The sequence below is a fragment of the Macaca thibetana genome, chromosome 8 (assembly GCF_024542745.1).
Source record: "Macaca thibetana thibetana isolate TM-01 chromosome 8, ASM2454274v1, whole genome shotgun sequence".
Taxonomy (NCBI): Eukaryota; Metazoa; Chordata; class Mammalia; order Primates; family Cercopithecidae; genus Macaca; species Macaca thibetana.
In genome coordinates this window covers 132,394,333-132,421,093 of record NC_065585.1, presented here as the reverse complement: position 1 = coordinate 132,421,093, position 26,761 = coordinate 132,394,333, and the positions used below count along the sequence as shown (strand labels likewise).

General features: G+C 35.9%; 1 protein-coding gene across 2 annotated transcripts in view; it reads right to left on the bottom strand.

Annotated features, from left to right (window-relative positions):
* TNKS (tankyrase) overlaps positions 1-26,761 on the bottom strand; it is a 227,929-nt gene that overhangs the window by 77,297 nt on the left and 123,871 nt on the right. For both annotated transcript variants that reach the window (XM_050801078.1, XM_050801079.1), the window contains exons 6-8: positions 4,022-4,116; positions 2,518-2,584; positions 1,778-1,964 (exon numbers count right to left, since the gene is read on the bottom strand). In XM_050801078.1, coding sequence (XP_050657035.1) covers positions 1,778-1,964; positions 2,518-2,584; positions 4,022-4,116 — 349 coding nt within the window. The remainder of the gene's footprint in view (positions 1-1,777; positions 1,965-2,517; positions 2,585-4,021; positions 4,117-26,761) is intronic.

Below are 26,761 nucleotides of genomic sequence, written 5' to 3'. Positions count from 1 at the left end.
CATTAAACTAAAAATTTAGGTTAAATTTTAATGCCTTCACTGGAATAAGATCAGTAAAATACAATGTAAAAACTTCTAATAATACTCATAATTTACAAAATGGCTGAAAAAAATCAAATGATGACATAAGAATAAAGCTGAGCCAGTGTCTAATCTAAGAAAGGAAATCAGAAAAAGATAAATTAATACACTTTGAGTTGAGTCAAATTCAAAGTCAATAAGCTTGTTGGGCACATACTATATGCCATGCACTGTGTTAGATTACAGGTAGGTAGATAAAGGCCCAAATATAAATAGCATCACACATTTTTACTAGGTAAAAAGGAATTGCACAGGGGCTAAGAGAAAGAAAAATAAAACCAAAGGTCTAAGAGTCAAAATTTCACTAGGAAGATAGAACATACAAACAGAAAAGCAAACTATGTAATGCAAGATAACATATGGCAAGAGACACCTGGGTAGGAGCGAGTAAACGAACTTCTGAAAGAATTCATTACAAGGACATCTGCCCAGTTACAATCTGGCTTGTGTTGGCCTGTAATCTAGTAGACGTCACCTATTTGAATACCAAAATAAGTTCAAATTTCCACTTAAACAAGATCAAAATTGTGGGGAACTGTTTCTGTTTTAATATAAACTAGTTTAAAACTTGTTTAAACATAAATAATGCTAGCATCATTTTGACTATGCCTTTTCCTTAAGAGATAACTTAGCAAAGATTTTTTTCAGGTGTAATCATCTTGGAATCCTGGATGTAAGACAGAATATAGCCACAGGATAACTTAAAAATGAGGTAGGTGACACCTAGCTTAATTTAAACCTGAAATGCCCACATGTAGAATTAAATGTCTCAGTATTTGATGTGAAACCATATATATGTGGTATCCTGAAGTATTCAGAATCCTGAATGAGATTCTAGAGTAGAAAAAGGACTTTAGGCAAAAACTAAGGAAATGTGAATAGAGTATGGCCTTTAGTTAATACTGTATCAATACTGGTTTATTAATTGTGACAAAGGTACTATATTAAAGAAAAATGTTAATAACAGGGGAAACTGGGTATGGAGTATACGAGAACTGGGTACTATCTTCATACACTTTCTGTATATCTTAAACTATGCTAAAACAAAAGTTTATTTAAAAAACATTTGCATGTATGTATTGGTAATATATTCAGAAGATGACCTCAACCAAATTATTTTAAAGATCTCACTTAGATATGGGCAAGTGATTATACTTGGGTCATAACACACATGGTAAATAAAAATATGATTATGCAACTTTGCAGGGCTCGGGGAATAGTGAGGGTTCAATAATGCTAGATACCTATTACTATCAGTGGCACAAGAATGTAAGCCCCATAGAAGGTTCAATAATGCTAGATACCTGTCACTATCAATAGCACAAGAATGTAAGCCCCAGAAGCTCAGAGCTTTTTAATGCTTTGTACACTGCTATATTTCTAGTGCCTGCCACATTGTAAGTATCCATGAAATGGATGCTGATTGACTCAACCTCAGTAGCCTTCAAAAAACCAAAAAAGGAGCCTCAACATATGAATTAAAACTAGTCTCGAATAAACACAATGTATACAAAAAGTGTTTGTATGTAATATTCCCATGGAATTAATGAAGAAAAGTATACAATTAGAAATGAGGATTATGAATTAATACACTTATAAGAATGGAAGGTTATTACTTAAGTTAGATAAAACTCAACAGAAATTAAAGATTCTAATTTATAACATGCAATAATGATTTCGGGATATAAATACGTACAAGTCAATCTCTCCCTGAGCTCCGGAGTTGGAGCCATATCCACAGCACTTTTGCCATGGCAGTTGACTAACGTAGGATCAGCGCCATGGCTAAGTAACAAAGAGCAGACTTCTACACGATTCTTGGAAGCAGCCTCATGCAGTGGAGTAAACTGCCAGAGATCCATGGCATTAACACATGCTCCATGCTGAATTGAGAAAAAAACATTTTAGATCAGTAATCATTTCACTGGATCAAATAAAACTCAAAAGACATTTATTTCTCTGTAAATTTCAGTTACAACTTTTTCAAATAAGTGTTTTAATTTCTTTAATATCACCTTTCAAAAACAGCTGAAATTAAATGCAATGTTTTAAAATTTTTAAGGCAATGGTAATATTTTTAAAAACTTATTTTATTCTCTTAAAATCTGAAAAAACAAGACTGGGCAATATGGCAAAATCTCGTCTCTACAAAAAACATAAAAATTAGCTGTGTGTGGCGGCACACCCCTGTAATCCCAGCTACTGGGGAGGTTGAGGTGGGAGGATCACTTGAACTTGGGAGGTTGAGGTTGCAGTGAGCTGTGACTGTGCCACTGCACTCCAGCCTGGGTGACAGGGCAAGACCCTGTCTCAAAACAAACAAACAAAAAAACTCAAAAAACTAAAAAAACTTTCATGAGGCCAAAAGTATGGAAAGTAATGACAAGTTAAAGAAAAAAAAAGCAAATGATGCTCAATGTTCTGGATTTCTCTTACCTTTAATAACAGTTCTGTGACTTCATAATGTCCATATGAACATGCATTATGAAGAGGCACAAGTCCACTAAATGAAAAAAGGCAAATTAAAATACTTAAATGTCAAACAACTTATTTATCCATGAAGTACTAAGAAATAAATAAAATCCAATAAATCCCAATACAATTATATTTTAAAATATTTTAAAGTATTTAATAAAATAAAGTAATTCAAAGCATAGCTTATGTTTACACCTTTTGTATTTATCTTGTTTTTTGTATGTAATCCTTGAAGATAATGAAAAAAATACCAAATAGAAGAACATTTTAGCGAAAGGAAGATCATATGCTAATTGACAAATACATGCATTATATATTAAGTATTTACAAGAAATAAATGTTAATTGGTAGTGAACTGAAATATTCCACCATTTTAATTCACTTTTATGGTAATTTCTAGCAAAATAATCAAATATCCAAACTATTATAACTTGCATATCAAACTATTCTAAGTAAGCCAAAAAATCCCTTTTTTGTGGTGTACGTCTCTTGATGACTCACCTATTATACACCCATCTGTTTTCAGACATGCACAAGGAAATAGAGACGTACAAGAGCATCAGGCATTTATGCCCCTATACTACTGGGACACCATCCACATATGGCACAAAACCTGGTGCAGGCAAGAGAGCAGCACCAGGTATCTATAAAAAGCAGATATGAAATGGATGAATTCTTCTGATAAGTGTCTCAAGTACTGAGTTCATTTTTATGTTTCTTAACTTGGGGAGGGGCAAAGTGAAAGCAGCGCTCCTCTAGGGCATCTCTTCTTTATGCTGTCAATCACAAGACTGTAACATAATCTACCTTACCTGGCCAGTAGGGGCAACTATCTTTTAGATCTTAAAGTGGGGCAATGAGAAATGTTAGTCCACCACATAGGATAGCAAACCCAATGTTCACATATCCCTGGAGACTTTACAGGAAACTGATACAGTTTTCAAAAATTCACCTATTGGTAAAATAAGTGACATAACTGCTTTCTTGGTTACCACCTATATCCCCTCACATCAACCTTCTAGGTTTTCTCAGTTTAGATGTCCAAGATTTCATCAGAAAAAAAAATTGATATTGTATACTTATGATTTTGGTTTATCAATAAAGGATGATCCTTTACTATTGGTTGAATCTGATAGCTATGCTACTGGATTTTCATAATTTTCAATTTGTTTTATTTTTCTAAAATGCAATTAAAGAGTTGAAAAACAGTAACTGCAATTGAGACACAATTTCAACTTCAAATAACAGAACTGTGATAAAATTAAATTGATTTGGGAAATTATTATGAGAAATATCCTTAATTAAGTAGGTACATGAAAATAAAGCCTGAAATCAGAGTTGTGAACATTCTTAAAATGTTATATAAGCCGTAACAAATGGGACATATGACTTTGTCTAGTGTTTTAAAAGTTCAGAGTATCAGACAAAAACAAAGCATTGAAAAGAAGTAAACTGATAGACCTACCCTTTGTCTTTTGCATGAACATCAGCACCATGCTGAAGAAGAAGCTGAACTATTCGAACTCTGTTGTAGCCCGCTGCTAGATGTAAAGGAGTTGACTAGAAAAGAAAAACACATCCCCTTTTCAGGTAAAAAAAAAAAAAAAAAAATCCTTGCTTTGCCGTTTCAGATTTAAACACAATGAAAGCTGACACAAAAATACTGCACTGAAATGTCAACAATTCACATTTCATAACTTAATGAGAGATAATTCACTGTCCTCAGGAGTCAATAGTAACGTTAGTGACATCCACCTATTTCCCTAACTTGCTTTTTAAGGCCATCAGTAATCAAACCTTACCCTACCTCTTCTACATGATTTCCTGTTTCTTTCCAACATGAAACATTCTCACTGTTCTAAGACACATGCTTCCTATTAACTATTCCTTATCCTACTTAAATCCTGTCCTCCTTCCAAGTTCTAACTTTTAAATCCCAGTTCTACCATAAAACTTTAAAGATCAAGCTCTCGAAATTTATTTAATAGGAAAGACTGAAAAACATCCCTAAAGAACAATTTGAACAAACTTCAGTGGAAACAAAAAGGACAATGGGCCTTATTCATTCTGTATGGCTGCTAGTAATGGCCAAAACTAATTTGCTATACTGGGTGCAATGAAATATACCAAGGTAGCATTTAATTCTTCTATTTTATGTACCACATACACAGTATAAATACAAGAGAGGAATACAGTTTCTTCCCAGCTAATTTCTGCCACATTGTATTTTGAGTCAAGTTATTAGAAGGTTCTCTGCTAAAATTTAATATGGTAATTAAAATAATCAAACTTCTCCTCACCTTTTTTTAAAGAATCAGAAATAACTTCATTTTAATTAAAAACTTCTCTGCAACCATAGCAATTTTCCACCTTTGCTAATTTAAAGTTTAAATACCATAACGGGTTTTTCATACAGGCTTTAATATACTTCAATGCATTCTCTTTCATTTTTCCTGTCTTCTATTTGGGGTCCTGGGATTTAATAAGATTTTTAATTTATTTTCTTCACCTATTTCAAATGTGAAGATACAAAAGAATTACTAAATATTGTACTATCTATTATAGCTTTAGAGATATTTCATACATTTTACATATTCTGTCAGTCTCTAAGTTTAGAAAATATTTTGAACGATGCACAGCTATCAATGAGGAGACCATTCAGATGAGAACAGTCCTGAACAGGAAGTCAGGAAACCTGATCACATTCCTGGATCTTATGCAACCCAGTGAAAGTCATGCTACTCGTGTGTCTCAGCTTCTTCATGTGTAAAATGGAGATAAAATCACTCATTCTCGCTACCTGAAAAACCTGTGAAAATACAGTACAATTTCACTTACCTGTGGTTAATTTTAGCCTGAAAATATTAAGTGGGGAATTCCAGAAGCAATTTGTAAGTTTTAAGCTGAGCACTATTCTAAGTAGCCTGATGAAATCTGCCCACTTTGTCCCACCTTGGATGGGAATCATCCCTTCCTCCAGCATATCCACAATGAAGATGCTACATATTAGTCACTTAGTAGCCATCTCAGTTATGAGATCAAAAAACCATATATAGGGTTTGGTATTATCCAAGGCTTCAGGCATCTACCGGGCTCTCAAAACGTATCCCCCAAGGATAAGGGAAAACTACTGTAAAGTTTTCTCCCATATAGAAACACATTTTTGTTTGTTTGCTTGTTTTAGATGGAACCTCACTCTGTTGCCCAGGATGGAGTGCAGTGGCTCAATCTCAGCTCACTGCAACCTCTGCCTCCCAGGTTCAAGTGATTCTCCTGTCTCAGACTTCAGAGTACTTGGGATTACAGGCATGTACCACCATACCCAGCTTATTTTTGTATTTTCAGTTGAGATGGGGTTTCATCATGTTGGCCAGGCTGGTCTGGAACTCCTGACCCTCAAGTGATCCACCTGCCTCCACCTCCCAAAGTGCTGGGATTACAGGGGTGAGACACCGTGCTTTTTTAAAATGTAAAATGCCATATAAAAATAGGCAATTAAAATTTTTGTATCATCAAACATATCCAGTTAAGTTTCTGCTTTGAGATCCATGTCAAATGTTACTACAAATGATACCATCAGGGAGAATCAACTTACTTTCAGGACTCTTATTTCACCCTCATTTTAGAAAAATACTTCTGCTGGATAATCAAGGTAACTTTTTTCCTTCCTTTAATATTTTAAGGATGTTGTACCACTGTCCTCTGTCTTGCTTTGTTTCAAGACTAGAAATCTATTATCCTTATCTTTGCTCCTTTGTACATGTTCCCCCCCGCCCCAGATATGCTAATATTTTCTCTACGTTAATATTTCACTGACTTTAAGCAATTTGATTATGATGCGCCTTGGTATAGTTTTCTTCGTGTGTGTGTGTGCGCGCTCGCATGCACATGCATGCATACCCACCACTAGAGCTTGCTGTGCTTCTTAGACCTATACAGTTTTCACCAAACTTGGAAAATTTTTAGCTATGATTTCATCAGATATTTTCCTGCTCCCTCTCACTAGGGAATTATTCCCACTAGGGACTTCAATTACACAAATATTAGGTTAATTTCAAGGCTTGCTTCTAGGCTTTAGTAGGCAGGGCCAGAGCAGCCTTTAGTGTAGGACAGATTTTCCCCCACTACTGACGCATTGTCCTTTGATGACATCCAGTGAATTATGAGGGCTTTTTACTCTGGCTGGTGGCAACAGAAACTATTACAGACCTGTGTGTGTTCCTAGGCTTGTCACCTCTAATCTTTCTATGTGGTTCTTTTACTAGCCTCAAGCAGTTTCCTCACCCATGTATTAATCATTACTTATCTGAACACTATAAGGGGACCCTGTGTGGATCTCCCTTTCCTGACCCACTGACTTGCTAACTCCTTCCACCTTAGTCTCCCCGAACTCCCAATTTCATCTCCTCAACTCAGGGAGACCATCAGGTTCCTCCTGGTTTTCCCTTCCTTGTGTTAAGGCCTGGAAATTTTTTGGAGGCAGTAAGCTGGAGTTGTTACCTTCTCTCAGGGATAAGTACCATGTACTGCCTGATGCTCAATGTCTGACAACCAGTTTCATACATTTTGTCTATTCTCAGAGTTTCAGGAAGCAAGGTAAATCTAGTCCCTCTTACTCTATCTTGGACCACTTTCATGACTGAATTGGACTTTGAAAACATCCTCCACAGACAAGGACTGCTTTGGAGGACTGGTCAGTAAGTCAGCAAGCTGGTATAGCACATAGCTAATATTTAATATTACATAAAAAGGGTCACATCTTTCTTGCTTATGAACAAAAAGATGCTCCATTTTCATATTATCTTTTACATAACTTTCTTGGTATAAAGTTGATTCAATAACTTTTATTTCTTATTCCTAAAAATGAACAAAAGTTCCCAAATGAATGAATACATATGAAAACCTACAGTTTATTTAAAAGGACAAAACATAGGAAAAATCTAACTAGTTTTCAGATTAAAAAAATCATTTAATTGTAAGATTTACAATGCTTTGAAAACAGTAATATATTTAGTTTTTAAATTACTGAAATTTGTATAACTCAAATAAATTAGCAGGTTCTGTAATTAAGGTAGAAAGTGACAGGAAGTCTGAAATAAAGTAGCTGTGAAAAAATGGAGTTGAAGGGTGAGTTTTCAAAAACTATTAGGAAGCAGAATTGATAGCCTCTGACAAATGACTGATCTAGCTAGTGAGAGAGAGAGTAGTTTCCAGTTTGGAAATGCCAATGACAGAAGAACAAAAGAAAAAGAAAGGAGTGGAGGGGAAAGGAGGAGAGCCCAGAGGGAAATAATGTGAGGTCTGGGTTTACTGAATTTAAAGTGCCTAGATGATACCCCAGTGGTAATGTCAGAGAGAGACTTACACATATGGCACTAGAATTCAGAGGAGGTTAAGGCTAAAACAAAAATCTGGTCATCACTAGCATTCACCTAAAATATGTGAATTTCTATCACGTATCTGACACCATGTTAAGTGCTAGGGATAGCACTGAAAACAAGGAAAGCAAAATCAGTATTTTGCACTTATGGATCTTCTTCTTCCTCAAAATCACACCAAGTGTGGTTCTCTTAAGGAAATGCATATAAATGAATTCTTTATTCAGAAGGGCAAAGGATGAGGAAACAGAAGTCTACATTTTGAGGAGTCAAGTCACTAGAGAAAGCAGGCAATACAATATAAATGCTGTGGATGTGGACAAATCCTGTGGAAGGGGAGTTCAGGACACCCGGGAAGGCTGGAGGATGCTGGTCTAAACCACGCTAGAGGCAAGCAGAGGGAAACGGGGTCAGGGAAGATTCTCAGAAGAAATGCTTTCCAACTGAGACTTTGGATAAACAAAATCACTGAGGCAAAAGAATAAGAAACTTTATTCCAGGTTATGTGAAGAATCCATGTTAATATTCAGTGGACAAGGTATATTTGAGAAACTTAAGAAGAATTCAGTGGCTAAGTGTAGTGTATGAGACTGGGGAGAGCCTAAGAATAATGAGAAATCACTGAAAGACTTGAAGCAGAAAGTTACTTAAGATTAGAGTCTTGGAAAGATCACTTTAGTTACTACGCGAAGAATAAAATTGAAGAGAGAGAGCAAACTCTATGGCAGGAAGGCCTGAACAGAAGGGCACAGGACTAATCCAAGAGAGAAATAATGACACCGTCAGCAAAGTGGCAGCAGCATCTAAGTAGGAGTAGCTGAGCTACGAGAGTGGTGAATTCACAGGAAGAGTGAGTGCAGAACAAGCTGGGTGAGACTTTCCAAGTCATCATTCCAATGTGAATGCTAATCCTGCAACGTATATAGCATCACTAGAAGGCACATAAAAATAAATAAAATGCATGCAATAAATTTGAGAAAATGGCAGACTGCAAAGAGAAAAAGCACAGACAAATTGAGGAAAAAAAAAGGATGATTTGCGCAAACTCATGCCATTAAAAGCCCTGAGGTTTTTCAAACTTTGGGAAAAAAGAAATTTACAACTGCTATTTACCAAATGCTGTCTCCTGATCCAAAGCAAAAAAACCACATACCCTAGGACCAAACCTAGTGAATGGTTACCACAATGCCAAATTTATATCTCAACTGCCAAATGGCAAAGCAGTGGTAAAAGTAATTTTCTAATTGCTAGGATAATTAACAGAGTATCATTTGTTTTAGATAAATAAGGCAGCCCCAGTTCTAACATACTCTCACATGTTACTAGATAATTCGATGATGGTTGTAAACTAGTAAACACAAGTATCAAACATTTAGGACACACACATACACAGCATAGCAATCACTGCCAGTTTGTACACCTCTGATTTATTTTAAAAACAGATGTTCCTGTTAGGAACATTTTAAAAGACAAATACAAAAACTAAATATTATTCTGCGGTAAGATAAATGTTATCACTGATATTTTCATATCACAAAATGTTAACAGAAAAAAAGGTCTTATTTAAGGAAGTCCCATAAATCAAAGATCTCTTCTTGGATTCAGGCTATAAGAAAAAACAAACTTGAATTTGTCTATCTTTGCCTTTTATCATATAGATTTGTGGTACAGTATAAAGCATTTCAGGTAGTTTTAACTTTTCCTATACAACCATGCATGTAAGGCAGAGCTAAAATAGTGACAACTGATAAGCCTTTTGCAAAGCTGTGGCTTCAACACAAGTCCAGGAAGCATGGTATGAGAAAATGAATAAAGGCTTTTAAATCTTGGTTTTACATTCTGGCTTTGGACATTTTACTAGGTATTTGCGTTTAATTTATTAATGTCTCTGGGTCTTGGCTTCCGGTATCTGTGAATTGTAATCCCTATCACACAGAAATGTTTTATAGATTAAAGATAACTGTACAAAGCACACAATACAGTATTTATCACACTGGAAAAACTCAACAAATGTTATTATTTATCATCATCTTATTAAGTAGCTTATATACTTAAGTTTTTTTTTTTTTTTTCATTTTAAAATTTAACTTTCAGATACAGGGGGCCATGTGCAGGTTTGTTACATGGGTATACTGCAGTCAGGTAGTGAGCATGGTACCCAATAGGTAGTTTGCTCTTGAACCTGTGTCGCCCCCCTCTAGTAGTCCACAATGTCTACTGTTCCCATGTTTATGTCCACATGTGCTCAATGTTTAGATCCCACTTATAAGTGAGAACATGTGCTATGTAGTTTTCTGTTCCGACATTAATTCGTTTAGGTTAATGGCCTCTGGCTCCATTCATACTGCTGCAAAGGGCATGATTTCATTCTTTTTTAGGGCTGTGTGGTATTCCATGGTGTATATATACCACATTTTCTTTATCCAGTCCACCACTACTGATGGGCACCTAGGTTGATTCCATGTCTTTGCTATTGTGAATGGCATGGCAATGAACATACAACTGCATGTATCTTTATCTATTTTCCTTTGTGTATATATCTAGTAATGGGATAGTTGGGCCTAATGGTAGCTCTGTTTTAAGTGGAGAAATTTCCAAACTGTATTCCACAGTGTATAAGCATTGCTTTTCCTCTGCAACTTTGCCAGTATCTACTGTTTTCTGACTTTTTAATAACAGCCATTCTGACTGGTGTCAGACAGTATCTCATTGTGGTTTTGATTTGCATTTCTGATGATTAGTGATGATAAGCATTTTTTCATATGTTTGTTGGCTGCTTGTATGTCTTATTTTGAAAAATGTCTGTTAATGTCCTTTGCCTGCTTTTTGATGGGGTTGGTTTTTGCTTTGAATTAAGTTCCTTATAGATTCTGGATATTAGACCTTTGTCAGATGCATAGTTTATGAATATTTTCTCCCGTTCTGTAGATTGTCTATTTACTCTGCTGGTAGTTTCTTTTGCTGTGCAGAAGCTCTCTAATTAGATCCCACTTGTCAATTTTTATTCTTATTACAACTACTTTTGGAGACTTAGCCAAAAATTCTTTGCTCAGGTTGATGCTGAGAATGGTATTTCCTAGGTTTTTCTCTAGAATTTTTATAGTTTTAGGTTTTATAATTAAATTCTTAATCCATATAAAGTTAACTTTTGTATACGGTGAAAGGTAAGGGTCCCATTTCATTCTTCTGCATATGGCTAGCCAGCTATCCCAGCACCATTTATTGCATAGCGAGTCTTTTCCCCATTAATTGTTTTTGTTGGACTTATCAAAGATCAGATGATTGTAGGTATGTGGCTTTATTTCTGAGCTTTCTGTTCGATTCCATTGGTTTATGTCTGTTTTTTGTACCAGTGCCATGCTGTTTTCTTTATTGTAGCCTGACAGTATAGTTTGAACTTGGGTAGTGTGATGCCTCTGGCTATGTGTTTTGCTTAGGATTGCTTTGACTCTTCGGGTTCTTCTTTGGTTCCATATGATTTTTAGAATAGTTTTTTCTAATTCTTTGAAGAATGATGTTGCTTGTTGGATAGGAATAGCATTGAACCTGTAAACTGCTTTGGGCAGTATGGCCACTTTAATGATATTGATTCTTCTAATCCATGAGCATGGAATATTTTTCCATTTGTTTGTATCATCTCTGATTTCTTTCTGTAGTATTTTATAGTTTTCCTTGTAGAGATCTTTCATCTCTCTGGGACAGCTATATCCCCAGCTATTTCATTTTATTTGTGGCTACTGTAAATGGGATTGAGCTCTTGATTTGACTCTCAGCCTGGATGCTATTGGTGTATAGAAAAGTTACTGATTTTTGTACATGGACTTTGTATACTGAAACCCTGCTAAAATCGTTTATCAGTTCTAGCAGCCTTTTGGTGGAGTCTTTAGGGTTTTTTATACTTAGAATAAAATCATAGTGTCAGTGAAGAGAGGTAGTTTGACTTGTTTTTTTTTCCCTATCCAGATGCCTTTTATTTATTTTTCTTGCCTGATTGCTCTGGCTAGAACTTTCTTGTGTTATTTCTTAGTGGTCATTTGTCAGTCATTATATCTTATCTGACCTTATCTGCATTATTTGGTATCACTGATCACTTCTTCCTCCTTAAAATGTTTTCCTCCTTGGCATCTAGTGTACCACACTCCTCGTTTTCCTCCTCCCTAGATGGTTACCCCTTCTCAGTCCTTGCTGGTTGCTTTTCATTCTCTTGACATTGGAGTACTCCAGGAGTCTGTCCTTATACCTCTTTTCTACATTGTCTAACTCATTCCTTTGGTGAGCTCATGCAGTCTTGTAGCTTTAAATAGCACCCATGAACTGACAATTCCCCAATTATACCTCCAGCCTAGTTCTCTTTGCTAACTTCCATACTCTGGAGGTTACTGGTTACTATATGGAGTAAATGACATATAGTTATGAGCTATAATCCAGCTGCCTATGGACATCACTACATGATATATGTAAGACTTCTCATGCTTTTCTCGTGTCTAAAATGGAGCTCCCCCTAGTGCTTCCCTTGAAACGTACGCTGCAGAATCTCCTGTTAATGACAACTCCATCCTTTTAGTTACTCAGGCCAAAAACTTTGGGAGTCTTTCTTGATTCCCCTCTTTTCCCACACACTATGCTCACCCCATCAGACTATTTCTCTTGGCTATGCCTCCAAAACATATCCAGAATCCAATCACTTCTCACTACATCTGCTGTCACCAACTTAATGACAGTATCCCTCTCAGCTGGCTGGTGGCGACAGCCTTCTACTAGGTCTCCTTGCTTCCAGTATAATCCCCTTAGATTAACACAACATGACAGCAGAGAAATCCTGTTAAAACCTAAGTTAGATATACAAATCTTGTGCTCAATATCTTCCAATGGGTCTTCTTCTTACTCTAAGAAGAAACTGAAGTCTTTATAATGTTCCAGAAGGCCGTAAACAATCTCCCTGACTTCATTCCACCCCGCAGCTTTCTGACTTCACCTTTTCCTCTCCCCTTTCTTCACTCCACTCCACTCCACTTCATGCAACTCAAATGCCACAATTATCAGTTAGCTAGAACCACTGAGAATTAAAGTAACTTCTGAAAAATTAAGTTAGTAACAAAATATGAATATTTAATTTCACACATAACTTCTTAATAAATCCAAACAGTGATGGAAAGTAAAATCTTCCTAAGGATTAATATTAGAATTAAAAGTTCTTATGGATTCATAATGTAGCTATCTGCTTTGGAAGACCTATATACTGTTACGTGCCGAGAATATAAAAATTTAATTACTACATCTTTTGTTTTCCCCACTGAGCAATAAAATCATGACAACTATCAGTATGTCTAGATGTATTATTACATATTTACTCCAAATGTAATTTTAGCGTTTACATTTTAATATAAAATATATGTTGTTATCTCACGAATGGCTGCTGGGTACAGGAGAAAAGGTTTCCTTGCTCTGATCATGCTGGGGAAGCTCTTCAAGTTATAACTACCATCTAGACAGAATAGCCTAGCATCCAGCTCACCTTTCATCTAAGAGCATAAAATAGAAATATTAATTTTTAATTTCTTAGGACTATTATTATTGTTAAACAAGATTTTTAAACGAGATTCCAAAATACCAGTATTCCAAATAATTACCTCTTTTCTTCTCGTTCTGTCTTTGGACGATACTTTTGTTTTTGTTTTTGTTTTTGTTTTTGAGATGGAGTCTCGCTCTGTTGCCCAGGCTGGAGGGCAATGGGGTGATCTCGGCTCACTGCAGCCTCCGCCTCCTAGGTTCAAGCAATTCTCCTGCCTCAGCCTCCCAAGTAGCTGGGACTACAGGCACCCACCACCACACCCCGCTAATTTTTGTATTTTTAGTAGAGGCAGAGTTTCACCATGTTGGTCAGGCTATTCATGAACACCTGACCTCAAGTGATCCACCTGCCTTGGCCTCCCAAAGTGCTGGGATTATAGGCAAGAGCCACCACGCTGGGCCTTGACAATACTTTTTGAAAGAAAAAAGACTGGTCCTGAAAACCACTTGCCACAATCTTTCACTCTTACACATGTGCCAAAACAATAGTTATTTACTTATGTATCTGTTTCCTAATTCACTGTGAGTTCACTGAGAAAAGAGAATTTTAAAGGCTTAGCAAAGTACCTTACATATAGTAGGGTATTTAAAAAAAAATAATGAATGAGAGTTATTGTCAGCTTTTGATTTATATTGCTAAAGGTCAAGAGAGGACAAGGATAATCCAACATGGTGAATTTAAATTTGTGTGACAGATTTACACTGACACTTCAATACAAGCATGTGTGATGTTCGACGCATTTCCTAAGAAAGAATAAAATCACAACTGTGAAGCTATAAGTCCTCAGAGAGCTCTCTAAACTGCGACATATAGTATATTTTGTTTTTCTTTAAGATGAAGATCCAGTTTGGCCTAGACCAACTCCTTTGGGGCTTTCTAGATTACCATGACCAACTTGTCCTGGTTTGCCCAGTACATTCCTGATCCTAGGAAACCCACTGATCACAGCAAACAAAGACGGTTGGTCACCCTACCTTAGCCAGGCAATGTAAATCAGTTTCTTCGTTTCTGGATCTGTCCTGAATGAGAAAATTGTGTGTGCATGTGCATACGCTATCAGGTGACAAATTGTACTCTACTTTTAGTAGTAAGATTGCTCAATGTACCGTCAGTTTTGTAAGCAGTTTTGTAAGTACTACCTCTCTGAACTCATGTGTTCCACATATCATCTTTATAATTTTTTTTAACTTCCTGTGTCCAGGTCTGGCTTCAAAAATAAAGTATTGTATATGTATTTTCTCAGTTTAACCAGTCTCAATATCAGTTACTTCACATTTATTCACCATTCTCCCCCCAATAGCTCCTTTTTAAATTATAAAATTAATACATTCCCTCTAAAAATTCAAAAAGTAGAGAAAATACTACAATATAAACGTTTCTATTTTTCCCTCCAGCCAAACAAGCCCCCTTCCCAAATGTAATCACTATTTACAGTGGCACAATGGTCATTTCAGATATTTTTTCCATGTATATGAACATGTATTTGTTTCTCCTCTGAGTTCTTTTTGTTGCTGTTTTTTTTCCCCACACAAATAGGATTGTTATTATGTTCTTCTATGATTAGCTTCTTTCTCTATTAATATTAGTACATATCTGTCTTATTCTTTGCCATAGCTGTACAGTATTTCCATTGTGTGGCTGTACCATAATTATTTAGTAATGTTCTACTTTTGCTCTGTCTTATCAAAACATATTTCATTTGAATCCACCATTTGGTTAAGATCAATCAGTTTCCCTTCTAAAAATAAAACATTATGTTAGCCATTAAAATGAAATTCTTAGGAAAACACAATAAACACATAATTAGCTTTATTAAATTTCTATCGGGCAAAAGAGACATGATTAATCTGCTAAGAAACTAAGAAGCAAAGAGCTTAGTAGCTCTTTGAGACAGTGATATTTAGATGAGAACCCTAAACAAATTAACAGCTAGAGAATCGATATAGGCATGAGTCCATGGAAATAAGTCTATTTCATTGCTGATGACTGTCTTTTAAAGGGATTTTTAAGTAGTACCATAATGAAGATCAGGCAGTCTTATTGAGGTTACTTAACTTTTGGAATACTAGAATGATAATTTAAAAGAGAAACCTTGTGGAAAATAAATATTGATTAACAAGGTGAGATGAAAGAAAAAAAGCTATTTTATTTACTTCTTTATCAAAAAGTATGATGCCTCTGATTTGTCTCTTCTGCAGATGACATGACTAGATTCTCTAATAGTCGTATGTTTTCTCTCCCATCATGAGTCTTTCTCTCCGGTCCTGGACCTCTTGGTCAGTGGTTCTTTCAAGCATGGTTCTTAGAGCTAAACACATCTAACCACAGATATAGTGTCATCACAGTGGACCATGGCGTGATACTACTCCTAAAACCTAAGGCTGTTTAACATATTAATGTGTCTTTAATTCACAGTCTTTGTAATGGGGGAGATGGGTGACAACAGTGCTGACTTCCTCACAAAGTTGTCTTCCGGTTAAAATGACATAGAACCTTTACAGCAACATGGATGCAGCTGGAGGCCATTATCCCAAGTGAACTAATGCAGGAAAAGCAAACCAAACACCACAGGTTCTCACTTATAAGAGGGAGCTAAACAGTGAATACACATGGACACAAAGATGGGAAAACAGGCACTGGGGACTGCTTGAGCGGGGAGTTGGCCGGATGGCTACCCATTGGGTATTATGCTCACTACCTTGGTGATGCGATCATTCGTAAACCAAGCCTCAGCAACACACAGTTTACTCAAGTAACAAACCTGTAAATGTACCCACTCCTGAATGTAAAATAGAAGTAGGGGGAAAAAAGAATCGGAGGAAGGGACAGGAGGAACAAGATAGAAAAAAAAGACATGTAGGATGCAACCAAACTTTTATATTTGAGATGCTGTAAAAGGAACAACAATAATTCATTAGTTGGAGGGTGGCTCTCTCTATATCAAATAGTTAAACTATTTTGACTTGGATAAAAGATCTTCAGTCTATAGTGAGTCTAAGCCAGTGTCCAGTGCAAGATGTAGAAAATAGAAAACATAAGCAATGACTAAATAAAATGACATAGAAGATACAAAAAATTTTAAATACAAATATTTTATTAAAAATAACAGGTAAAATTTGGGCATTTTCTATATACTAAGCAGTTTTCTAAGTGCATTATATGTATTAGCTTGTTTATACAGCAACTACCTTAGCTAGAAACTACTATTACTTCCATACAACAAATGAGGGAACTAAGGAACAGGGGGGATTAACATGGCAAATTAAAAGCAGAGTCAGGAGTCAATTCCAGGCAGTCTGACTTAGAAACTCTCACTCTGCCTTTCTAATTATCCTTTGTGTGAGGGCTCAAGTTCTAGATAGGATGTTCAGAAATGGACTAACATAGCTGAGGGGCAAGAGTTACTCTTGGCAGACACGGATCTCCTTGGTTCTGACAACTTGAGCATTCTGATCCATAGGTCAGTGCACATTAAACCCTATCAATAATGACAGTGTGACTGTTCCATTGGATGAGCGCCCCAGAAATGTGGAACTCCGTCATAACAGAAGCTGCCTAAAAATAGTTAAATATAGCAGGACAAGGAAGAATAACAATATTAAAATTGGAGAGAATAATAGATTCTGCCTCCTCCCCAGTGCAGGATTTTTCTAGATATCTCTAACAGACAGTCACTTGGTCTCTTCTTGAACTAACTCCCCTGCCCCAGTTACTTCAACTGCTTATTAGATAAGAATTTTCTGACTACCTTCTTGGTCACGCTCTGGTTGGTCAATATCCCTTCTTAAAATGTGACACCCTAAATTGAGCACTAAATCCAAAAATGGTCTGATCTAAACAAGCAAGCTCTCTCTCTCTTAAGTAGAACCTGTCAGAGCTATCATAGCGAAGGTTCTAACACTGCATTGGGAGGTTGAACTAGCTGACATTAAGTCCTCATCCAAATAAGATTCTATGAATCCTAGATAGATTACATGAGCAGAGATAAAATAACAATTGACATTTCATAGCCTCAGAAAGGATATTCTTCCAAAGTAACAGATGTACTCATGTTTAGGAAGGCATTTTAAAAGCTACAGAATTTATGAAATATAAAACAAGGTTTCTGTAATTCAAGTTGCCATAAATAGTAAAAATTTATTATTTAGTTATTTATTTATTTACTTATATTTATTCCCAGGTTCAAGTGATTCTCCTGCCTCAGCCTCCTGTGTAGCTAGGATTACAGGTGCCCGCCACCACGCCCAATTTTTACACTTTTAGTAGAGACGGGGTTTCACCATGTTGGCCAGGTTGGTCTCGAACTCGTGAACTCAAATGATCCACCCACCTCGGCCTCCCAAAGTGCTGGGATTACAGGCGTGAGCCACCAAGCTTAGCCAAAAATTTATTTTTAAAGTGAGAATATAAAGGACTATCTTTATTTTAAATGTATTAGGAAGAGAAAGAGAAGGGAAGGGAGAAGAGCAGATAAGATTGAACAGGAAATCCATAGGGTAATCTTTGTGAGAATAAAGCTTTGAATGCTAGCTTTATTCAATTTTAACATAACATTATCATTGTGGAATCTTCAAGGGGATTTTTCAGCGGCCAGCAATTTGTGTTTCTCTTTTCCAGCCTCAGAATCAGCAGAATTAAAATGTGTGGTGAAAATGAGTTTCTAGCATGCTCTCACAAGATTTGTGTGAACAAAAACGCTTAGTACTCTCCAAGTGTAACATTAGGTTTTCATCATCTAATGAGAAATAGCTGGTAGATTTTATGAAAAGAAAAAAATCCAAGGTTTCTCGGTCTGATAGTAACGTGTTGTTTTATACTTCATGAAAGGAGAAAAGTTTTCACAGTACCCAAACTGCACATAAATTCCTTTTTGTAGCTAATATTTGCAGTCTTATGTTTTCATATCTAAGCATCAAAGATTGTAAGTAATGGACAACAGATAGAGCTTTTCTTGAAAGAAGAAACCACTTGCACTGATCGGCATTTAATAAATTACACAGGAGGGAATCAGTCCACCTTAGATCATTAGTCATTTTAACCGCAAACTGGGAAAGTGACAAATTCCTTCAGCTGATTTTAATGTGGCTAAGAGCTCTAGGATTCTGCAGATATGCCGTCACCTCAAAGTTTCTTAAGTGATAAAGTCCTTGTTGTTTCTGCATTTGTATAATGAATGCGGCAGCCAAAAACAGCCAGGAGCAGAGACCTCTAGTTCAGTTCCCTGCCCACAGCCTTCTCTCCCAGTTGTAATGGGTATTGAACACTCTCTGAAAGTAGGAGATAATTTTATGGGGCATTTTTGTAATATTCAAGAGTAGGGTATTATCATGTTACTATTAACAAATTAAAGCATTTTTATTTATAAAATCAAAATATATAACATTTTATATTTAGAATTGATCTATTTCCAAATTTACTAGTTTAGTTATCCAAATATGCATTTCAAGTGATTATGCTTAGTATTTACAGTGCTTTTTTAAAGCTTTACTATTGATGGCATTCTTAGTAGAGAATAGAGAAAAACTAAGTTAGTCACTGAAAACATTCTTCTAAAAGGCAGAATATGAAGATTTTTGATACTTCTAGAAATTTGTTTTCATAATATAATCCTAATTTAACTGAATGAGATGAGTGAATGGATTAATATGCATATGTGTGAGACAGAGAAGCAAGCTCAAGTGATAATCTCTTTAATAAAAGGAAAAAAAGGCAGTGATAAAGAAAAAACAACCAGGTATTGACTGAATGCTTAGTATTCCCCTAAAATTTATGTTGAAGCCCCAACCCCCAATATGATAGCATTTGGAGACAGGGTCTTTGTGAGGTAATATGATTTAGATGAGGTCATAAGGGTGGGAACCTCATGATGAGATTAGTGCCCTTCTAAGTACAGACACGAAAAAACTTGCTGGGCCAGGCACAGTGCTTCACGGCTATAATCCCAGTACTTTGGGAGGCCAAGGCGGGTGGATCACGAGGTCAGGACTTCAAGACCAGCCTGACCAACATAGTGAAACCCCGTCTCTACTAAAAATACAAAAAATTAGCCAGGTGTGGGGGCAGGCACCTGTAATCTCAGCTACTCAGGAAGTTGAGGCAGGAGAATTGCTAGAACCCAGGAGGCAGAGGTTGCAGTGAGCCGAGATCTCACCACTGCACTCCAGCCTGGGTGACAGTGCAAGACTCTGTCTCAAAAGAAAAAAAGAAAAAACCTGCTCACCAGAAACTGACCATCTGACCATGATTTGGACTTCCCAGCCTCTAGAACTGTGAGAAATAAATTTCTGTTGTTTAAGCTACCTTGTCAGTGTCAATGTCAATGGTATAGCAATCCTAGCTAAGACACTAAAAATGGTCTACAATGAATTAAGAAATAGTTTACATTGGTTTTATATTGTGGCCAAACAACTGTTTTAATAATGACAATTCAAAGTTACAGATAATTAGGCCGGGCGCGGTGGCTCAAGCCTGTAATCCCAGCACTTTGGGAGGCCGAGACGGGCGGATCACGAGGTCAGGAGTTCGAGACCATCCTGGCTAACACGGTGAAACCCCGTCTCTACTAAAAAATACAAAAAACTAGCCGGGCGAGGTGGTGGGCGCCTGTAGTCCCGGCTACTCGGGAGGCTGAGGCAGGAGAATGGCGTAAAAACCCGGGAGGCGGAGCTTGCAGTGAGCTGAGATCCGGCCACTGCACTCCACCCTGGGCAACATAGCGAGACTCTGTCTCAAAAAAAAAAAAAAAAAAAAAAGTTACAGATAATTTCAGAATTCTTAAATCCATAATTAACTTATCACTTTCTTTCAGCCATTTTTCATCAGGCTGGAAGAATTTCCTGAAATCAGACTTCTGTTTGCACCTAAACAAGCTTTTTTTTACACAATATAGTCTTTTACTTAAATAACTTTTTGTAGAATACTCTACTGCCAGATGATATTAACTGAACACTCTGTTCAATCCAAAGGGTACTCAAAATCATAATCATTACAGAGATATTTTAAAATATCTTTATCATGTAATATTTAATCCATAAAAACATGTAAGTTATAAAGCATAATATTAAAACACCATCCAGCACCCATTCAGTTGGAGAACTGGGACATCGGCAATACCACAGAAGCTATCCCGTGTGTTTCTTCCTGCTCTTTTTCCTTTGCCACTCTGTGACATGGGTGTTTTTCCAGCTACTGCTGTAGTTGTAATCCACTCTACTAATGTGAAGTTTGGTTTACTTGTAAAGGCAGAAAGAACACTTTAAACTTCGATTCTAAGAATTTTAAAAACAGATGCTGAAGTGTCATATTTGTAATTTGGCTTCTAAATAAAATTTTAATAATGACTCACACTCATGGCCAAAGGATTTAGTACCAACTCCCTCCGGTCCCTTGAGCAGTCTAAAGTGGAAAACAGCAGGAAACTCGTGCTTTGGGATATGAGGGCAGGACAATTCAAAGCAAGGACGGTGGCTAAATAGAGGTAAATAGACAACTAAGTTTTATCATTTTGCTGCTTTTTAGCACTGTGGTTGGTCCCCTTCTACTAAAAATTCATTTCTCCAACAGAGAAAACAGTGCAGTTGGCATTGGTACTAATTACCCTTACCAGTAGAAATGTCATGCTTGACAAAATAGAGATTGTTTTAGTAGAAGCAATTCCCGAATGAAAAATAAAAAAGACATTTTCAAGTCCTTATTGGTACAAAATGAATATACATAAGCATAAAGATTTTATACAATATATCCCAACATAAGTATGCAAGCAAACTTGCTCTAAGGGATTTCAGCACTACAGTAAGATATGCATTGCTCAGCAAGACGTACTCCGAAGAAGTGATTTGATTAGATATATAATTAAACCTAAAGTATTTGAAGAGTTCCCCAATGCAGACTTACTGCATTTTGACCTTCTTGTAATCCCAAGTAGCATCTCAACTAGGATCCATAAAAGTTAGAAATTTAAAACTGGTATGACCTTTTATCTACCAAGATTTGGCAAGAATGGAGGATGATAAAGGTCACTATAGGCCAGAGAGAGCCAGATATGTATGCTCAGGTAATGCTAACACTTTCTTTCTTAAAGGGGAAGAGGGCTCAACATAAACTTTATTGCAGATACCATGAGTGTTCTATCCAGTGTGAGGATACAGTCTCTTATGAAATTCAATTCTGCATTATGGGTAATTGCTACTAACTCTGCTGAAAAATAAGTAACAAAATATATAATAATCTTGAAATGTCAGAGTCAAAAGGTACTTTAGAGCTCAATGGCCCAAATTCTTCATTTTTTTAGGCTACAGAAATTGAGAACTCAGAGATATGATAAAACTTGCCATGAACACATGGCTAATAACAGCTGAAACTTAAAATCTGGTCTTCTAGCTTCAAGTTCCTGCTTTTTCCCACAATACCATGACCCCAAAAGATGCACATAAAATTATGTTTTTGCGTTCCTAGGGTGAAAATACTTAAATTGTAAGATATAAATTCAAAAGAACTGAATATATCTAAAGATGTAAATATATTTGGGAAGATATTTTAAAATCCTCACTTACTCTTCCAAGTAACTATGAAAGAATCATTTTCAGTAATCAAGCTGAAAAAAAGATGGAATCTTTCTTGCCCAATAGATAATAAGCACTGAGTTATGTTTTCTTTTAGTCAGGTATTTCAGTCATGTATCACTACATAACAAACCACCCCAACAGCGAGGAATTACCTGGGCAGGTCTTCCGCTCTATGTGGTATGAGCTACGGTGCTAGGATGGCTGATGTCACCCTAAGGATGGATCGGGAACTCAGATGGGGTTAAATTGTCTGGGACGTGTGGATAGTTAGAATCATTAAGAAGCTTCCATATGAACTCAGGTGGGTCTGTTGGCTAGGAGCCTCAGTTCTTCACGTGGACCTCGTCACATGGCTGCTTGGGCTGCCTCATGGTATGGCAGCTGGGTTCCAAGAAGAAGAATTACCAAAAAAGAGACTAGCAGCTGCCAGGCCAACTCAGGGGCTTGTCCTGAAAAGGACAGAGTATCACTTGTGCCTTATTTTATTCAAAGCAGTCCCAGGCTAAGCTCAGAGTCAATGTGGCAGGGGGCTAGATGAGGGCATGAATAATAAAAGGGATGGTTTATTGAGGCATCTCCAAACTAAAACCTACCACATAAAGATTGTTAAAATCCTGGCCAAACACAGTATTTGGAAAAAAGTGTTTTTCCACTTTTTTCCGAGATGGGGGTACTGACCAAGAATAATGAGACGGAGGTACTGACCAAGTGTACCCCCGTCGGGTACTTGGGGGGTACTGACCAAGAATAATGAGAAGGGAGACGGGGGTACTGATGGGGGTACTGCCCAAGAATAATGAGAAACTCTACAAATCTAAAACTTAAATGTAGATACAAATAATTACACTAATCCTCCATCTTTCTAGTTCTTCACTGGATGGGCTTTATGGAATTCCATATATGGCATTATTTTCAGCCAGATATTAATTTTTAATCAACATATGTTTAAAAATGGGCATATATCTCCATAATGTATTTCTGAATTTATAAGCTGCTAATTTAAACAAAATTATTTATTAAATGTGACACTGGGTGAAGAGAGGGAAGGCCAAGCTCCAACTGAATTAATTCAATTATATGCTTTATAGATTACCAGGCAACCTATATGTTATTTTATCCAAAGCCAGCTAGGACAGAGCTTGGATAGATAATAAAGACATTTAAGGGGAGAGAATGGGAACACTGGAGTACTTAAAAGTATGTAAGTATCCATTCTAGATATATTTGAAAGTTTCAAAAAAATTATCAAAGGAGTAGGAATCTAATTTACTGAAGGGTACTGTGTGCACTGTACTAGGTACACTGACCACATTATTTCACTTAATCCTCTCAAATGCCTCGTGGAATGGGTATGGTTATTTCCATTTGTGCGTGCGTAAATTAAAAACTATAGAGTCATTGACACACACTTGGAAAGCAGAATAGAAACCAATCCCTTTGACCTTACAGTCTATTTGCCCTATCACAATTTTTCTATGGTGTCTTCAAGGTACAGCACTAAATTCACTAAATTCTACTTTATTTCTGATTGATTTCCTTTTGGAAGCAGTTTTCAAACACTTTACTTTTCTCTGTTTCCAGTCTTCTTCATTATTAACTATTTGGAAGCAAATATTTACAGAAAGTTGACATTTAAAGAAATCCTTAAGTTTTCTGAATTAAAATCATGTTCCTCCAATTACCTGTTCATCTAAATTTGTGGTTTCTTACAGAAGGGTATACTAAATACTAAAGCCTTAAAAATAAAAGGGCCAGGAAAAAACATTCTCACCTTAAATCAGCACTTTATAACTGTATCACAGCAAAAGGAATATTGTATCATTTTAGTGCATTAGCTTCAATGTCTTCCATAATGTCTTAATCATTCTACCAATGTCTAAGCTCCTTGTTAACCAGTACCATCAACCATAGGGTTATCTCCCATGGCACTAAGCACAGTCACCTACACATGGTAGGTATTAAGTGTTGGTGGACAGAGGGAAACCTGAAATACTCAAAATTACATTGGAGATGTTATTTTAAAAGCACCTATCAAATATTAGTTACTTTCAATTATTTGGTGACATATAATAATAGCAATGGTAGGCAGAGTAGATATATTCAAAGATATATTATTTCTATTTGGGAATATGTGCAGTAGTCCCTAACCCTTGCCTATTGCCTGATAAGATGAGGAATGAATAAATTTAGGACATTTATTTTGGAAGGGAATAAAGACAGTTAGAAAAGGAACACAGAAGGAACACAGAAAGGAACCACAAAGAACTCTCAAAAGAGTTGACTGTTGGACTAATTTTATTCAAATATTTATTTTCATTTATTATAAAAGGTATATTTATGAAAATTAACACTGGAAAATAAGAGAATATTACCTCCTTAAATTTAGATAGCAAACAAGGCCAGAACATGGGATAATAGCTAATAAAACATCTGATACTGATATAAAACACTGTAAAGGGAGATTAAAGGTCAAAAAAATCCAAGTTTGAAAATATAGGAATAAAGAATTCTAGAAAGGGAACAACCTATCTTAAGGTTCTGGTTCACCTAATGGCAATAATGAATTGTGGACTGTCATGACTAATCATACTGGGCGGAAGGTAGAAGATGACTAAATAATATCAATGTCCGTATGTTTCTAAAAGTGGCCATCATTATAACATGTATATAATTGTATACAAGTATCATTTTAGAGCAACAACAAAAGGTAGCATTTTAGAACAAAAAAAATTTCTGCCTTTTTTTAGGGGAAAAAAAAAAGTCAATAAAATTTCTAGTGTAGCCAAGAAGCAATTTTGATTTATGTGTAAAATAAAAGCATAGTAACGATATAAACTGTATAAAACCTTATTGATGTTTTATAATTTTCGGAATTCGAAAGGTTAGGAAAACAATTGTCTTTGGGAAATAAAATATTAACTTCTCACATATTACCTAATTAGATAATCATCAAGTCACAGCATAGCATTAAGAGTACTTAAAATTTACACTCTCATTGTATAATCCCACATATTACATCAAAAAAAAAAACCTAAAGTCTCAAACCCCCACATATCTCTAGGCAAATTCCCCACCTACTAACCACTGTATAAGAGACATTTCTTTTCCAAAAACACTTCAAAATTAACATTTTCATGGGCTTTTTAAATTTACAAACCAGGAACTGTAGTAAAAACTAAGACAGAAAAGGGCTCAGTCAAGCAATAATACAGTAATTTAGGAAACTTCTAAAAAAGGATTTGGTTCTACACTGTGTTCTAAAATGAAATTCAGGAAATAAACTTTATATGCCTGACTTACTATATGTGAAAAGGTACCTTTAGCCTCTCATTAATATACAATCTGACTTTCAAATTCTAAATAAACACATGTAAATGTTCTAAAAAAGGATTACATATCTACTAAGACAGATACTTGTAATTTTAGCAGCTAGATTTGACTACCTGTTTTCTTGATAACAACAGGAAGAAAATAAAACAAATTGGAATAACTAAGGGATCTTGTCCCAATCTCCACTAGCACCCAGAACATTTAATACCTTGTGGCTTTACTGCAACTGGTACATTTAATAAGAATTACTCTGTGCCATAAATGAGAATAATATCTAAACAGGAATTATTCAATTCAAATCACACAGATGAGCAATTGTTAATTATTTCTTATACGCACAGCACTAAAACCATAAAATAAATGCTTAATTTTCTTTTTCTATCTAATTTAATTTGAAAAAACTGAAAATCTAAAAAAGTATAAGTACATTTTGGAACATTATTGCATTATTTATATTTTAGGAATCCTTTGGTACAATAATAATGCTTGAGGTATGTTCTTAAAAATATTCTACACATTATAAAATATACAGTTCTCCCTCATGTTATCAGTACCCAAAAAGAAATTAATAGAATAATATTAATAATAACAAAAAACATAAAATCTCGCATTCACATACTTCTGATTTAATTTTCTAAATGGCAAAGGGTAGATGTTTTTCTCACTCAGAGGATAAAATTATGTTTATCAAGGAACAACAGAATTGTATTCTAAGCTTCTGCTATACGCAAAGTGCCAGCCTTGGTCCTGGTAGAAAATACAAGGAGAGCTAATAGAGGAGTAAGAGAAAAAGATATTTATGAACTTTAAGGAACTCTGAATGCCATAGAATCATATAGAAAAGGAACCACAGGAATTTGGATGAGGAATACATTGGTTGTAGTTAAAGGAAGTATATTCTCCTTTAAAGAAAAGGAAAAATAAATGAGTTCTATACACTCGTGTAGGAGATAAAGCAGGGAGAAGAGATAATTTGTTAAAGTATCAGGGATCATGTTCCTTAATTATTATGATTTACTGCACTAGGAATGTGGCTGTCAAAGTAGAACGGTAAGGAAGGGAGAACGAAGCCGTGACAGAAATCAGCTTCTGCTGTAGTACTCTCACATAAATTCTGTAGTATTAAAATGGTTATAGGAAACTGACGTAGGCCGGGCGAAACAAGCTCTGTCTCAAAAACAGCTGCATTTAACCACAGATGAGAAGGCCCTTTTCTACACAGTGATAGAAATCACTTTATCTACCTGGAGAATCCAAATAAAATCTGGAGTTTAAAGTGCACACAAGAGTGTTAAATTCCCTAAAGCAACTTCAAAACTGAAGGAAAAATGAACAGTTACCATTTTAAAACACTTCCCAAG